Source organism: Pinus tabuliformis, chromosome 5_1 (assembly GCF_031772625.1).
Source record: "Pinus tabuliformis cultivar Carrire ecotype Pingquan chromosome 5_1, CPIR1, whole genome shotgun sequence".
In the NCBI taxonomy this organism is placed as follows: Eukaryota; Viridiplantae; Streptophyta; class Pinopsida; order Pinales; family Pinaceae; genus Pinus; species Pinus tabuliformis.
Genome location: NC_142305.1, coordinates 140,479,076 through 140,494,903, shown reverse-complemented (window position 1 = coordinate 140,494,903; position 15,828 = coordinate 140,479,076). Strand labels below are relative to the sequence as shown.

General features: G+C 35.3%; 1 protein-coding gene across 1 annotated transcript; it reads left to right on the top strand.

The window, feature by feature from the left end:
• The first annotated feature begins 389 nt into the window (after positions 1 to 389).
• LOC149163810 (uncharacterized) lies at positions 390 to 1,136 on the top strand. The gene has a single exon (XM_089429265.1). The coding sequence runs from the start codon at positions 390 to 392 to the stop codon at positions 1,134 to 1,136; it is 747 nt and encodes a 248-aa protein (XP_089285391.1).
• Positions 1,137 to 15,828: the final 14,692 nt, after the last annotated feature.

Sequence of the window (15,828 nt, the reverse complement as noted above, 5' to 3'; positions counted from 1 at the left end):
AACCTCCCTGCTATTGCTGAAAGCTGGAGGACTCAAGGAATTGAAACAACGTCGGATGAGGAAATCAAGAAGGTTAATGATTTATTCATAGCACGGCAAAAAGCTGAACTAGAAAAACAAAATAGGAAGTTAGGAATAGTCAAAGTCAGCAGCCTCTACACCAAGAGCCTTCTGGGAAGAACCTCAGGTTCGAAGCAGAAACGACGCAGGGGCCACAAAACAAGTGGAGAAGTACTGCAGGAGCTGGGTGAGATGCTATGTAACACAGGAAATATGAAGGTGCTAAGTGCCTTCCCGTCCTTCCAATAATCTATTTTATCATGAAGATTGTATCATGGAATGCAAGGGGGCTTAACAGCTAGGCTAAGCAGAGAGTTCTAAAGAGGAAAATGCAGAAATATAAACCGGAGATATTGTTCCTACAAGAGACTAAATGCAACAAAGCCAGTATTGATCGCATTCGCATCAAGCTGGGGAGAAATTTTGAAGTCCTAGAGATCGAGAGTCAAGGTCGTGAAGGAGGCCTGGCAACGTTTTGGGACACAAGGGTAATCCGGATTTTATCAGCGGAGGCAAGTAAACATATCATTGTGGTGGAGGTTCAACCCACAGGTATTTCTAGATCCTTGTTATGCATTAACATTTACAACCCTCAGCTATTAGAAGACAAAATAAGTTTCCTATCTTCGATCTCTAGACTCATTGAAAGACGCCCCAATTCCAAATGTATTCTGGGGGGGGATTTCAACATGATTACCACCCTTCTGGAAAAGAAAGGAGGCCTAAGGAAACTTAACAGGGATGCAGATGCCTTCACAAGTTTTATTGACAATGCCAAGATGGTGGGTGTTCACCCTAAGAGTGGTAAATTCACCTGGAACAACAGAAGGGGGGCCGAAAGATTAATAGCCTCCAGACTTGATCGTTTTTTAATTTCAGAAAGCATATTATTGGATGGAATAACAGTAGAATCGGATATTCTCCCAAGTGGAGGTTCGGATCACTGGCCTATTTCACTCATTGTCGAACTTCAGGGCACCCCCAGGAATAAGCCCTTTAGATTCAAAAAGTTTTGGTTAGACCATCCTAATTTTCTATCGATGGTTGAGCAGTGGTGGTTGGAACCGGCGGAATAAACAGGTTCCAAAATGTTCAACCTCCAAAAAAAGCTAAAAACCATTAAAAATAGAATAAAAGAGTGGAACAAAACAGTGTTTGGAAACATCTTTCAGGAGAAAAGTATCATAGAAAACAAGCTGGAACAAATTCAAAAGGAAGGTACAGTAGGAAACAGAAGCGAGGAAACTTCTGAGCAAGAAAAAATGCTCACTCAACAGTGGCACAACAGATGCAAGCAAGAAGAGACTTTGTGGAAGCAGAAATCGAGAATCCAATGGCTGAAAGAAGGGGAGCAGAACACTAAGTTCTTTCATAGGTCGGCCATGGATTATAGAAGCGCAAACAAGATCTTAGAACTAAAAAACAATGAAGGGGAGGTCCTTAAGAATCACACTGAAATATCAGCTCTGTTATCGGACCACTTCTGCTCCATAGCACAAGAATCGGGAACCAATAGAGAGGAAGCTATAAAGGAAATTACGAATGCCATTCCTAAATCTATCACAGATGATCAAAACTAGGCCCTTCGGAGAGTAATCTCTCTGGAAGAAGTTGAGGAAGCAGTGAGGAGCATGCCCAACGATAAAGCTCCAGGGCCGGATGGATTTTCCATCAACTTCTACAGGGCCTGCTGGCACGTTGTCAAGCAGGAAGTTTGGGAGGTGGTGGAAGACTCCAGACGATCTAGTTCCATCTTGAAATCTTTGAACTCTACCTTCATTGCTCTCATACCTAAGGATGAAGAAGCAGATAAACCGGAAAAGTTCAGACCCATTGCATTATGTAATGTCATCTACAAAATCATATCTAAGGTCATTGCCAACAGGTTGAAGTCAATACTACCGGGCATAATATCGCAGGAGCAATCTGGCTACGTTGAAGGCAGGCAAATTTTAGATAACATCTTGATGGCACAGGAGATGATTCACTCACTTCAGTCAAGGAAAGTAGCAGGAATGCTTATGCAACTAGATCTATCTAAAGCATATGACAAAGTAAGCTGGAACTACTTGGAAGCAGTTTTAGAAGCGTTCGGGTTCAGCAGGCAATGGATAAAATGGGTGCTGGCTCTAGTTAAATCACCAAGATTTTCCATCCTGGTGAATGGTGCTCCTTCAATCCCCTTCTCTCCCTCGAGAGGTATTAGACAGGTTGACCCCCTATCCCCTTTTTTATTTGTGATTCTCATGGAAGGCCTGAGCAGAATTATCGCCAAGAAAAAAGCAGAGGGCCATATTAAAGGTCTTCAACCTATCAGATCAATTCCAGCCACAACACATCAACAGTTTGTGGATGACACCATGTTACATGGTGTTCCCACAGTGAAAGAAGCGCAAGCCTACGGGGATATCCTCAACTTGTTCAGCAAAGCCTCGGGTATGGAGATTAATTTTTCCAAGTCCACAATCTTCTTTTTCAACACTCATAAGGAAATCCAGATTCACCTTTCTCGGCTTCTAGGATTTAGAATTGGATCCCTTCCTTCGAAATATCTTGGAGCCCCTCTGACTCTCAAACCATGGCAGAAGGCTCATTGGGAAAAAGTTCTTGCTAGTATGGAAAGGAAATGCAAGCACTGGACTAACAGAGCTCTAAATTTCGCAGGAAGGCTTACTTTAACTAAAGCTGTCCTGCCGGCCATTCCTCAATATCTTTTATCAATTCTCCCGGCTCCTAAAGGGATCATGGATCAGATGAGAACAATACAGCGATCCTTTTTGTGGAATGGAAAAGGAGACAAGAAAAAATGGTGTCTGGTAGCGTGGCATAAACTATGCAAACCAAAGGACAGAGGTGGTTTAAATCTAGCCGATCCCCCAGTGGTCAACAGAATTTGTGGGGCCAAAATCTGGTGGAAATGGATAACTGATACAAGCTTACCTTGGGCCAAACATTGGAAGGAGAAGTACCTGCCGGAATATAATGATCAGGACCTCATAAGAATTCAGGACGTCCCTGCTGGCTCGCCAATATGGAACCATGCCAAAAACAACAGAAATATAGTTCAGGAACACAGCTTCTAGGAGATAAGGAACGGAAGCCAGGCTCTTTTCTGGGAGGATGCCTGGCAGCAACTCCCTAAATTGGAATCCCCAGAGCTTGCATTCCTGAAGCAAATAAATCAAAATGAAGGTAAACACAGAGTTAACCAGTACTGGAACCCTAACAACAAAGATCTGATTTGGAGGGAGTGGATGATCTTCAACACAGACATTGACGAGAACACAAGGGAGAACATTCAGCTTTTGAATCACAAAATTCTCAAAAGGAAGATTCGAAAAGCAGAAGAGAATGACAAGCTGAGATGGGGTCTGCATGGCAATGGAAATTTCTCCCTAAAAGAAGCCAGGAGCATAATAGAAAAGGAAGAGAAGCCTGAAGTCGTGCCCTGGTGCAACAAGGTATGGGACAACCTCTTCTGGCCGAAAATCAGAACCTTTCTGTGGCTGTTGATGTGAAGGAAAACTCTAACTTGGGAAAATCTGTATAAAAAAGGTTTCAGGGGACCCTCAAGGTGCCCAATGTGCACTAATGATGCGGAAACTGTGAATCACCTTTTTAACTCTTGTGAGTGGGAAAACAAGCTGTGGAACTGGATGGAAAGTATTCTCGGCGAATCTGATCGTGACAGGGAATCCATTCACGGAACAATTCTCAATTGGAGAAAAAACTTCTCACAGTCTCGGAGAGTTAATAGCATATGGAAATGCGTCCCAGGGTTTATGTTATGGACTATATGGAAGGAGCGTAATCGCAGAACATTTCAAGATGAACACAGAAATATAGAATTTGCTAAAGAAACAATTATAGCTAATATCCAACAGCTTATTCAGACAAAATGTAAAGCAGAACAGGATGAGAAACCGTCAGCTCAGGACTTACGCATCCTGAAGAGCTTTCATCTGGAGGTCTCCAGCAATCCATCGACGTCGGTGAACAGGCCACCACCTTCCTCGCAAATCATAAGATGGCAACGTCCGCCGATCGGAGGTCTAAAACTGAATTTTGATGGAGCTTCAAGGGGGAACCCAGGTAAAGCAGGCATAGGAGGCGTAATTCGCAATCAGAATGGAGAAATTTTACATATATATTGCAGGGCGCTAGGAGAGAGCACAAACAACGAAATGGAATTTGCTGCGCTCGAACAGGGTCTGAGAATTCTTAAGACAATTCGAAGAGGCAATGTAATTGTGGAAGGAGATTCTTCACTAGTTATCTCTACGGCCAAACGCATTCAGGCAGGAACCAAGGCTAGCAAAGCCATTAACCACTGGAGGCTGGCTAAGGTCACTGAGAGTATCGCGGAGCTGTTGGAAGGAATGGGAGGCTTAGTGTTCCAAACAATCAGAAGGAAAGCGAATGGGTTGGCAGACCATCTGGCAAACTTCGGCGTGGACAACCAGGACAGAGTTTGGGACAGGTGTTGGCAGGAGGTGGACTGCCCTATTCTTAAAACAACATGTGCACAGCTGGCAAAGAAGGACTTAACCGAAGCCGATCGAGCTTAGCCGATAACGGTTTCTGGTCAAGGTACCGGATGAGTGGAGAAACCGGTAACGACAGAAGTAATCTCCACGGGGGTTGGATGATAGAACAAAAGTGGTGGTGGCATTCTTGGCGGCAGCAGGACAGCCAGAACAACAATCATAGCAAATCACACCGTAGGTTTAACAGCATCAAAAGAACTGGAGACAGGACGCTTGGTACGTTTCCGTATAGAAAAATATCAGCAGCTTTTATGATAATATTGGGAGGGGCAATTCGGCCTGGGTCTTGGCACAAGCCGGCCAGCCTAGCTGGCAATTATGAAAAGTCACACCACCGAATTCACCGTAGGACCAACACAAATGAACGGGACACTTGGGGCATTTTTGGCTGGATGAAGATCTGCAACATTAATGTAATATCGTCTTGGAATGGCTCGTTTTGTGCGGCCATCACCCCAATTTATTACTACAGTACTCCCACTATGCGATGGATAGGGACTAGCTTCATTCGAAATAACATGGGGATACACTATATATCAGACTGTCGGGACCTTGGTTTACCTACTGTTATCTCTAAAGACGCTGAGAAAGTTTTGCTCATTGGCATTCGTATCAGCCGGGATAAGCACAGAGTGCAAGTCATGGATGCGGGGAGCTGTAGGTCTGCGAATGCTAACCGTGAGCTGCGCGAGGCGCAGACTGTGTATGAGACGAGAACGGCCAGCAGGAATAAGCGAAAGGTGGCCGAGCTGGAAGCCGAAGTGAAAGCGGAGGAGGCTCGGTGGACTAAGGAAGACATGGCGGGCGAGGTAGACTGGATTCGGGACCCCGGTACTCCCTCGAAGAGAGCCACGTAATATGTCAGAACTAAAGAAGAAAATTGGCGCATCAAAACCCTCTTAGCCAGAGCCCTGGAATCTAACGATAAAGATAAAGAGCATGTGGTGAATGAAATTAATTTGACTGAGGCCCAGATGGTGAAAATCATAGACTACAATAGCTCGCTGGACCATCGCAATACAACTATGCATGAAGCAGTTGAAACAGCTAACAAGAAACTCACACTGCTTATCAGAATGCTGAGGAGTACCGTGTGTCCAGACCGCTAAAAGCAACACCACACTACTACAGAGGTGCAGGAGAACGAGCCGATTGAAGCCCTGCAGGCCAAAGTGGATAAGCATGTTCTGGAGGTGGGCCTGGACACTATCAGTCACATGGGAAAGTTCATTTAGCTTCCTCCCTCGGTCTGTTCTCTCTGTTTCTGGTTCAGGCTTCGGCCTTTTGCTTTTCTAGCTTTGCGTCTTTGTACTGTCAAATGTTTTCTGTGTCGGTTCATTGAGCAGATGCTCTCAGTTTTGGCCTCCCTGCGTGGTGTGCCCTTAGTTCTCTTTTGAATCTTCTGAGCAGTTGGTTTGGATTTGTCTTTCAGTCTGTCATTGCTCTCGATCTGCCTAGGCAGATTTTTTGTACTATATTTTGTGCTATAATATAACTTCTGACTTACAAAAAAAAAAAAAAACTAGTTTAAAAATAATAATATTATATTTTATAATAATTATTTAAAAAAATTCTATCTATCTATCTATCTATCTATCTATCTATCTATCTATATATATATATATATATATATATTATATATATTATTTTTTAATAATTATTGTAAATTATAATATTATTATTTTTAAACTAGTCGTTATAGGAATATTATTTGATTTTAATAACTTTTCGTTCTTTCTATATATATATAAAGATTATTAATAAGAAACAAACAATCCAAGTCAAGCTAAGGAACATACTCAACTATATATATATATATATATATATATATATGAGTCAAGACCTGATTAATGAGTCAAGATCATATAATAAATAATAATTAAATAAGAGTAAAATTAACACAAAGCAATCAAAAGGGAGGGGAAAGTTTTTTTAAAGGTGAGAAAACGGATCAATAGAATACTAACATTAAATGTAATTACTTGTATAGAAACAAAAAATTCATAAATAGAAACATCTAACTTTAAAAGAAAAAATAATCTGCAAACATAAACAAACTAGGAGGACAGGACATGGACTCAATTTCTGCTAATATTTCAACCATCATCTCTATTTAAATTATTGGGCCTTTTTTTTATTTCAAAGGCCTCTCTAAATTTATGATGATGGAAACAAATAACCTTGGAAATGACGTGGGATTCCTCAATGCAGATGTGATGCCTAGGATTTTCAGCATGTCTTGCCAAAGCAGAGGAGCAGGTCTTGTCATGCTTGATGTCAACTGCATGCTCACGAATCCTTAGATTAATGAGTGACCAATCTCACCAATGTAGGGAGTCCCACAAGAGCAAGGGATAACATAAACACCTTTCATATTTATGGGATCCACAGAGACTTTAATGGATCTTACGGAGCTTTGGATGGTATTTAGAGGCCTCAACGTTGAAGAAACCTTATGCCTATTTAGGATCCTTGTAATCTTGTCCATAGTTCCTTGGATAAAAGGGAGACGAACCCCAGAAAATTGATCCTTGGTTTCTTTCTTAGCCTTAGGACCTTTTTCAACTTTGAGGAAATCCTTATTACACTCGTGTCTACTATACCCATTATTAAAGAAAACACCTAAGAGGTCTGCTTTCTCCTCATTGAGATGGTTATCATCAGAAACCCTTAAAGCTCTAGTCGCTAAAGTATTGAGAACTTTTGAGCTGGGAAATGATGAGAATTAACATGAAGGTATTTCTCTGTGTGAGTTTTCTTTCGAAGACTCGATGAGAAAAATATCCGTCTTCATTCCTTGAGAATAGGATGTCGAAGGGCAGAGTATTATTACTTTCAAATTCCATGGTGAACTTTATGGAATTAGACTGATTATATATATATTCTTAAACTAGCGGTTATAGGAATATTATTTGATCTTAATAATTATTATTAAAATATTACTTTTCATAAACTAACCATTAAAAAAAAATTAATAATAATAATAATAATTTTACCCTCTCTTTTGATTACTTTGTTTTAATTTCAGTCTACTTTAATTATTAATTTTATTATAGGAACTTGACTAATTAATCAGGTTTTGATTCCTCATTTATTTTTTTTACTCTATTCCCTATATTTGGTTAACTTGGATTGTTTGTTTCTTATTAATGTTTACTTTTTTTTATCTTTCTTAATAATAATAATAATAATAATAATAATAATAATAATAATAATAATTAAACTAATAGTTTTACGAATATTATTTGATCTTAATAATCATTATTAAAATATTAATTCTCATAAATTAGTCTTTATATGATCTTTTGGTCTTTACATCTCCCTCTATTTAAGATTGTGCCATGATCTACATCTTCATATAATCCTGATGAACAACACTAGCTGATTAGAAATGCGTCCATAAAATTTTCTCTTATATAATTTCTATCGAAAAAACTCTTCTTATTTAATTTTATATTATATATTAATTTTATATTTTTTATAATAAATATTTATAAAATTATAGTTCAATTTTTTTTAAATTAAAATGAATTGGTATTTCTTTAATTAACAAAATAAAATTTAAACCTAACTCAAATGTGTCATTATAATAAATATCAATATACTTTTTTTTAAATTAATAAAAAAAATTACTCTTCCAAAAAATTAAAACATAAAAAATAAAAACTCTAACCATTATTTATATTTAATATTTTAAAGCAGATATTGATATTATTTTTAATAATGTCACGGTAAAGTTTCATGGCAACTCACTACTATAATGGTCTACATTCAATGTTTTGACCCAATGCTTAAGTGATGTCACACAAGATTAGGTCATGCAGTTTGAAGTGTTTGCGATCTATTTTGCATTGAATTAAAATAATTTTCCCTTCCATTATAGAAACAAGGAGCCACTGCCGTGGCGGTAGTCCCTGCCGGGTCTGCAAGGACAACACAAATGGATTGTATACTGTCCGATTTGAAATGAAACTGAAATAGTTCACCTAGAGCTGTCAAATCGATGGTGATGTGCGGAATTTAATATGCAATTGGGTTTTATTCGAAACCTATGGATTTTGTTTTAGTTAGACCTACTGATTAGCTGAAACAGATTTCAATATTTATTGACATATTTTGAATATTATGAAAGGGTTATTTTAACCCAAGCTCAATGTATATAATTGGATTGTATATAATTGGATTTTATGGTGAGAAAATTTTGATGTCTTATCCTTCAGTGCATATGTCTTAGTCACACATATGTGTATTTTTAATATTTTTCCCAAACGTATAAATATATATTTAAAATAAAATAAAATTATATAATAAAAGCATATGAAATTATATAGCTTAGTGCATTGGGAGATCTCTTCCATGGTTTTATTGGAATGCTAGGGAAAAGTTTCGTACTTGAAAAATAATGGTTTTGTTTTTGTTTTTGTTTTTTTTTAATAAAAGTTTATATATATTTATGTGAACAAAATATTTTGTTTAATTTTCTTTTATCTTTATTAAGATTAAATAATATAATGGTTAAAATGGATATATAATTTTATTTTATCTTTATTAACATTAAATAATATAATAGTTAAAATAGATGCATGCTACTACACATAAAAATAAATATTTTTTAAGACTTAATTCAGATTTAAAAACTAGCAAAGATGTTCACCACCTAAACTATAAGACATTTTTCATTATTCATAATGCAGTGCAGTGTTTTGAAGAAAAGAGTAGTGTTTTTATTGATTTTGCAATTATGTAATTGATCTGGATATTTTTAACTTGGGAATTCTTAAATCTTTTACAATATTTTTAAGTTAGAAATTCTTAAAAATAAATATTTTTTAAGACTTAATTCAGATTTAAAAACTAGCAAAGATGTTCACCACCTAAACTATAAGACATTTTTCATTATTCATAATGTAGTGCAGTGTTTTGAAGAAAAGAGTAGTGTTTTTATTGATTTTGCAATTATGTAATTGATCTGGATATTTTTAACTTGGGAATTCTTAAATCTTTTACAATATTTTTAAGTTAGAAATTCTTAAATCTTTTTACATTTTTATTTGTACAAGTTTTTGATATTAAATATTAATTCTTTACATCATCCATTTTTTAGGAAATGGGATATTACAATTTATTATGTTCAAACTTCAATAAAACCAAAAACATCATAAAATATAAAAGATTTTACACTAAAAAATTATATATACTTAATCTTTCAATGACTTTCAATATATTTGATTATATTATATGTAACACAAAAAAAAATGTATAATTATGCATTTCATTTTTACTAAATAAATGGAGTTATAAAGTTATAATATCTATATATATATATATCTATATATATATCTATATATATATATATATATATATATATATATATATATATATATATATATATATATATTTGATTTAAATTACTTTAATTTTTAATGTAAAGAAAATTTCACAATATTTATATAATTATATATATAATTTAAAAGAAAAAAAACTATAATAATTAACCAACTGTAATTAGAATCCAATACTCTCCAATTTCCCTAATAAAACAAAAACAAAAATAACAATAATAAAAATATTTAAAAATTCACGAAATCATAAAAATAATATTTTATATTGAAAAATATATATTTTTATAAGTAATCCCAATGCACTGTGTGATTACATTAACCAATAGGGAATCCCAAGGACATTGGTCCTCTACTTATTAGTATATTTCTACTATTCATGAACAATGCGTTCACGGCATGAGGATGAATTGATATAATCACGTCACTTGTTTTCAGTATTTACTAAGATACTTTGAATATTATGAGAGGGTTATTTTAATATAAAATCAATGTATATAAATGAATTTTATAAAAATGTTCCAAGTCAGCATTGATTTTTGAATTCTGGAACTTATTGGAATGGTCTATTAAATGGAGCCACTATCTTGGATTATCACCCAACATATCACACCACGGATATCTTGTTATTTAACGGAAAAAGTATGGATTGACACATGGGCCTCCATGCAAAGCACCATTGAAACAGGTGGACAGCGATGCAAACCACTGTTGGCTCGAACATCATGAAAGAAAAACATAAATAACCAAATCATTTTTGTGCCATAGCTACTGCATCATCAGCCATAGCAACTGCCTAATCAACCAACTGCTCTATTGATGCCCCTTTAGATATAGTAATCGGGCAGGTATAAATAGAAGTACGAAAAAAGGAAATGGAAAAAAAGGCATTTGTTACAGGTTGGACAAAAGGAAATGGCAGGTATAAATAGAAGTTTGAAAAAAAGGAAATGGAAAAAAAATGTACATAAAAGGTTAGAAAAAAGGAAATGTATAAAAAGGAAGAAACAAATGTGCAGAAGACACCTGAAGTACCTGGATCATATGAAGGAAGTTTTAGACCTGAAGGAGAGGCTAGGCGTAAACTGAAACAGGTTTTTCAAGAGTGTTATTTTTTGAGTTGCGATTGTAAATTGAAACTGGTTTTTCAAGAGTGTTAATTTTTGAGTTACAATTGTTGTTTTAGGGGGCCAAATTAAATTTATTTTCATTTAAATCAGAGTGAATTCAACCTTGTGAATATGATTGATTGAGTTGAGTTTCGGCTAACACGTTTTATTAAGGATATTGAAGTTAAAATTCTTTTCATTTAAATCACAGTGCATGCAGCGTTGTGAATATGCTTGAGTCGAGTTTTGTATAATACTTTTTATTAAAGATTTTGAAGTTGTGGCTTTTGAGTTTACATGTATATCAATTGTTTTAAGCCTAATCCTGGAATTATAAGAAGAATCTTATAATTAAGCAAAGAATTAAATGAAAAATGTTTGTATTTCAACAAATTATTTAATAAAATTCTGAAGCCAAACATAAGTAAATTTGAATTGAATGAAAAATGTTTGTATTTTAACAAATTATTTAATAAAATTCTGAAGCCAAACATGAGTTAATTTTAGAGAAACATAGACATAATTTAATACTCCAATATTCTTGGAAATTTGAATCCTCCCATATTCTTGAAAATTCCAAAATTCAAAAGAAAACGTGAATAAATTTTAGACCAAACATAGACAGTAAAGCAAAGAATCCTCCCATATTCTTGAAAATTCCAAAATTCCAAAATTCAAAAGAAAACGTGAATGAATTTTAGACCAAACATAGACAGTAAAGCAAATATCAATCAATTTTAGACAGTAAAGCAAATATGAATAAATTTTAGACTAAACTTAGACAGAACTTTGAAAATTAAACACTAAAAATTCAAGAGAAAACATAAGTAAATTTTAAATCAAACATAAACAGACTTCAGTATTAATTTATAATGAATCAATATTCATGAAAATTCAAAAGAAAATATTGGAAGTTCAAGAACAGACAAACCAACTCTTATTCCCCCCTTTCTGGAGAGTGTTCTATTATGAGTTTGTTCTATTCAACCTTGGATACTGGTTCAACTTGGTAAATGGGTTATGGAATGCTTTGACCTCTACTACTTTACTTCTCGGTGCTTCCCCTCGAGAAAATGAAACTATTGGTAGTGCTGCTAAAACTGTTACTCTATCTACATCCTCACTTCTCCTCGAGTAAATGCAATTGCTGGTAGTGCTGCTAAAACTGTTACTCTATCTGCATCTGCACTGGAAAGAGCGTAAAAACCACACCGAAGAACAAGGTTATTTGATGTTCAAAACCAGCGGAAATTACAGAAATTGTCTTCTGGAAGCTACTATGACTAATTAATTGGGGTTATCTGCATCACAAAGAAAAAACTGCACTTGAAGATCGAGTACTAGACCCAACTCTGTTCATCCCCATCCAAAAGCGAAGAATTGTTGTGGGAAGACCCAACCCCAAAAGCGAAGGGAGGAGCCACAAATTGTTGTTTTAGCAGTTGTGGGAAGCTTCATAGATGACAAAGCCTCTTATTCAAATTTTATTATTATTAATATAACTTCGTTATTTCACCTTACATTCGTAGCTCATACACTTGTAAATTTTATCTAACGCCCAATAATATTTATTTTCAATTAATATAATAATATAAAAATTATTTTATGCAAATGCATTTTTTACGGTGTCCTTAGTCATACAGCCAGATCAAATAATTGAGATACGAAAGATTTTAAAGTAAACAGTTATGTAAACTGAAAATATCAAATAGATCAAATAATTAAGATAGGGAAAGATTTTAAAGTTCATAGTTCATTTGCATCGGGGCACGTGAAGCGTGCAATAAGACCTCCAATTCACAACTTTGGTTATAAATTTCTTACACCAATATTTGCAGAGATAAACTTTGGTTAAACTTTGATAGTGGATAAATTTTTTTGGTCAAAAGACCGGTTAATGTATGGTCAACGATGGATCGATCGCTATTAGTCCCAGGAAGGGACTAATAATGCATTATTGACATTCAACGCAAGTAAACCAAAGACAACTTATAGCCATGATTTGGATATTACGCTAGCACCAGTTGTAGATTTAAACGGGCATAAACCTGTATTCTTGGCAACCATATAGTATTTAACACATTTAAGTTGACTTGAAATTGGCGTGATTGTAGATGCTCCAATGTATAAAAGTTCGTATAAATCGAAATAAAGATAATTTAAAATATTTATATTAACGTATTATGATGATGATGGTGGTGGTGGTGGTTAACGTCCACTGAGACCAAATTGGTCTATCGGACCTATAATTTTTTTAGTTTTTAATTATCTGGCTCCTCGTCTTTCTTGGTGAGATTGGTGTTGTAGCTTTATTTTTTTTCTCTACGGTCTTCCAACTTCCTTTATCTTGCATCTCTTTCATCTCTTCTGGTTCTTGGGACATTGGTGTTTTAGCTTCGCGATCTATTGTGTTCGTCCTTTTGAGGATAGTCGGAGAAGAAGTTTGGTCTAGGAGATCTGCTTTGCTGTTAAATGAAGATTTATTTTGTGCGGTATTCGAATCTTCATAACTGTTGATCTGTTGGGCGGGACTTTCTCCCCGCTTGTGTTGAGAGTTGTTTCTTTCTTGCCCGATTTCTGGTGATTCAGAGTTTTCTCTAGAGTATTCTTCTTTGATGACAGTGTAGTGTTCTTTTTCTGCTCCTTCCCACCATGTAGATCTATGGTGGTTTTTTCTAGCATAATTTTTCTGGGAGGCTTTTGGGCAATTTTTGGCTAGATGGTCTGTCTCAAAGTAGGATCGACATCTGAAGAGGACACTTTCATAATCGAGTTTCTGGTTCCACACATAGTCTTTACTTGTTAGGTTTATTTCAGTTGGGAATTCGGCGCTGAAGTCCATTTCCACACAGATGCGTGCATAAGTGGTTCTGGCATATTCCTTTGTTTCTGGGCACCTGCAGTAAAATTTCCCAATTGCATTTCCAATGGCTTTTAGCGAGGAGAGATTCCAGAGATGCAACGGTAGGCTTAGCAATCTCACCCAAACTGGTGCTGAGGTTATGATTGCTGTAGAGGGATCAAATGATGGGTTCCATGGCTTCATGAATAGCCCTGATTTTTCCCAAATTAATATTATAAATATTAAAAAGTTATAATGAAATATTAATATTATAAAATAGTATGAGAGAGTGTGGAGAAATATGACATATAAATATTTTAAGTTGAAAGATAAATATTAGTAATTATATTTGATGTTGCAAAGGAAATATCGTAAGTCAGTAGCACATGCGAAAGAAGAGCATAGATGAAAAAATATGTTATATGTTATGTGATCCAACTATAGTCGATTTTGAGTGAAAAAGAAATATCAATATTAAATGCAATACAATAAAACAATCTACTCAAAACAGAGACATATGCAACTTCCTTCCCAAGTGCTCAATACAAGAGCTTATTTTCATTGACAATTGCATCCTAGACCAAACCTTTGTCTTTCATCACCTCAGCTAGACTGAACCCTTCACCCTCATATGGTAATGGTTCTAGATCAAATTTCTCTACGAGTATTCTTGGGATTTATTTCCATTTATACACATCTTCATTAGCACAATTAAAGTCTTAGTTCTTTCAATAAGGATATGTGATAGCCCAAATTTCATGTTCTGCAATCAATTCTACATTAGATGCATCCATAAATTGTTCCCACGAAATATTGTTCCTTGGGTACTTGAAAGACAACCCCTCATGTTTACAAATGGCAGTGTAAACACATAGTGTGCCTAAAACATTAATCAAGTTCCAAGGAGAGAAGGCAAATATGTGTGTCACATGGTGAATGGACCAAGTTAATCCTTCTTTCTTCTTTGCAGGCTCAAATACAATATCCTTGAGAATCTAGTAAAAATAGGGCATAGGTAGCCTAGGAAGCTCTTCATGAAAGGGTGCCTCATGGGGTTTATATTTCCCCAAAGAAGAAAAAAGATTACTGTAATGAGGCACTTCATTGATTTCCCCAAAGTGAGAAACCATATTATAGTGAAGAAATAACACTGAAACACCAAAGAATCGCTCACCCCAAGTTTATAAGAGTTTCAAGCACCAATAATTTGACTTACAAATAGATTCGCAACTATAAACTAAAGCACTTACCCCACAAGGGCCAAGGGAACATGTTCACTAGGAATACTAGCTCATTGTGATAAAATGGACACTAATCCAAACACCAATCTGTGACAAGAAACATCACCATCAATTTTAGAAATATATGCATTCAAAATTAGCATAAAAATTTCCACAATCCATGAATTCATTAAATATTCCCTACCAATCACATACTGCTAATCTATTAGCTCTCAACATAGTGGTATAATGCCATATTATTGGATTGTAGAAAAGCAATTAAAAGAATGAGTCAATGATTAAAACTTCCATGGATTTTTACAAAAATCATACCTAAGAACAAAACAAATGAACTCAATGAAAATGAGTTATTATTTCCAAATAAAATCAGTGTTGTAGTTAAGAAATGAAAATATTCAAGCAAAGATATGGATTAGATTCCTGCAATAAATTCACTAACATGAGAAAAGGGATTGAATGAAGGACATGGCAGAACAAAGGTAAAGAGAAAGCTATCGTGAGATTCATATGTCTGAAGCAGGATGGATGGTAGATCCTTGGGTATTGCTAATACAAGTCTCCTTGAGCTTTGGCTACAAATTCATCATTGCATGTACACAGTTATTACTGGTGAGGTAATATGACTTAGTCCAGTGGAGTTATCCCAAGATTGCATTTGCATTAACTGAAAAGGGTTGTATTATTTGTGAA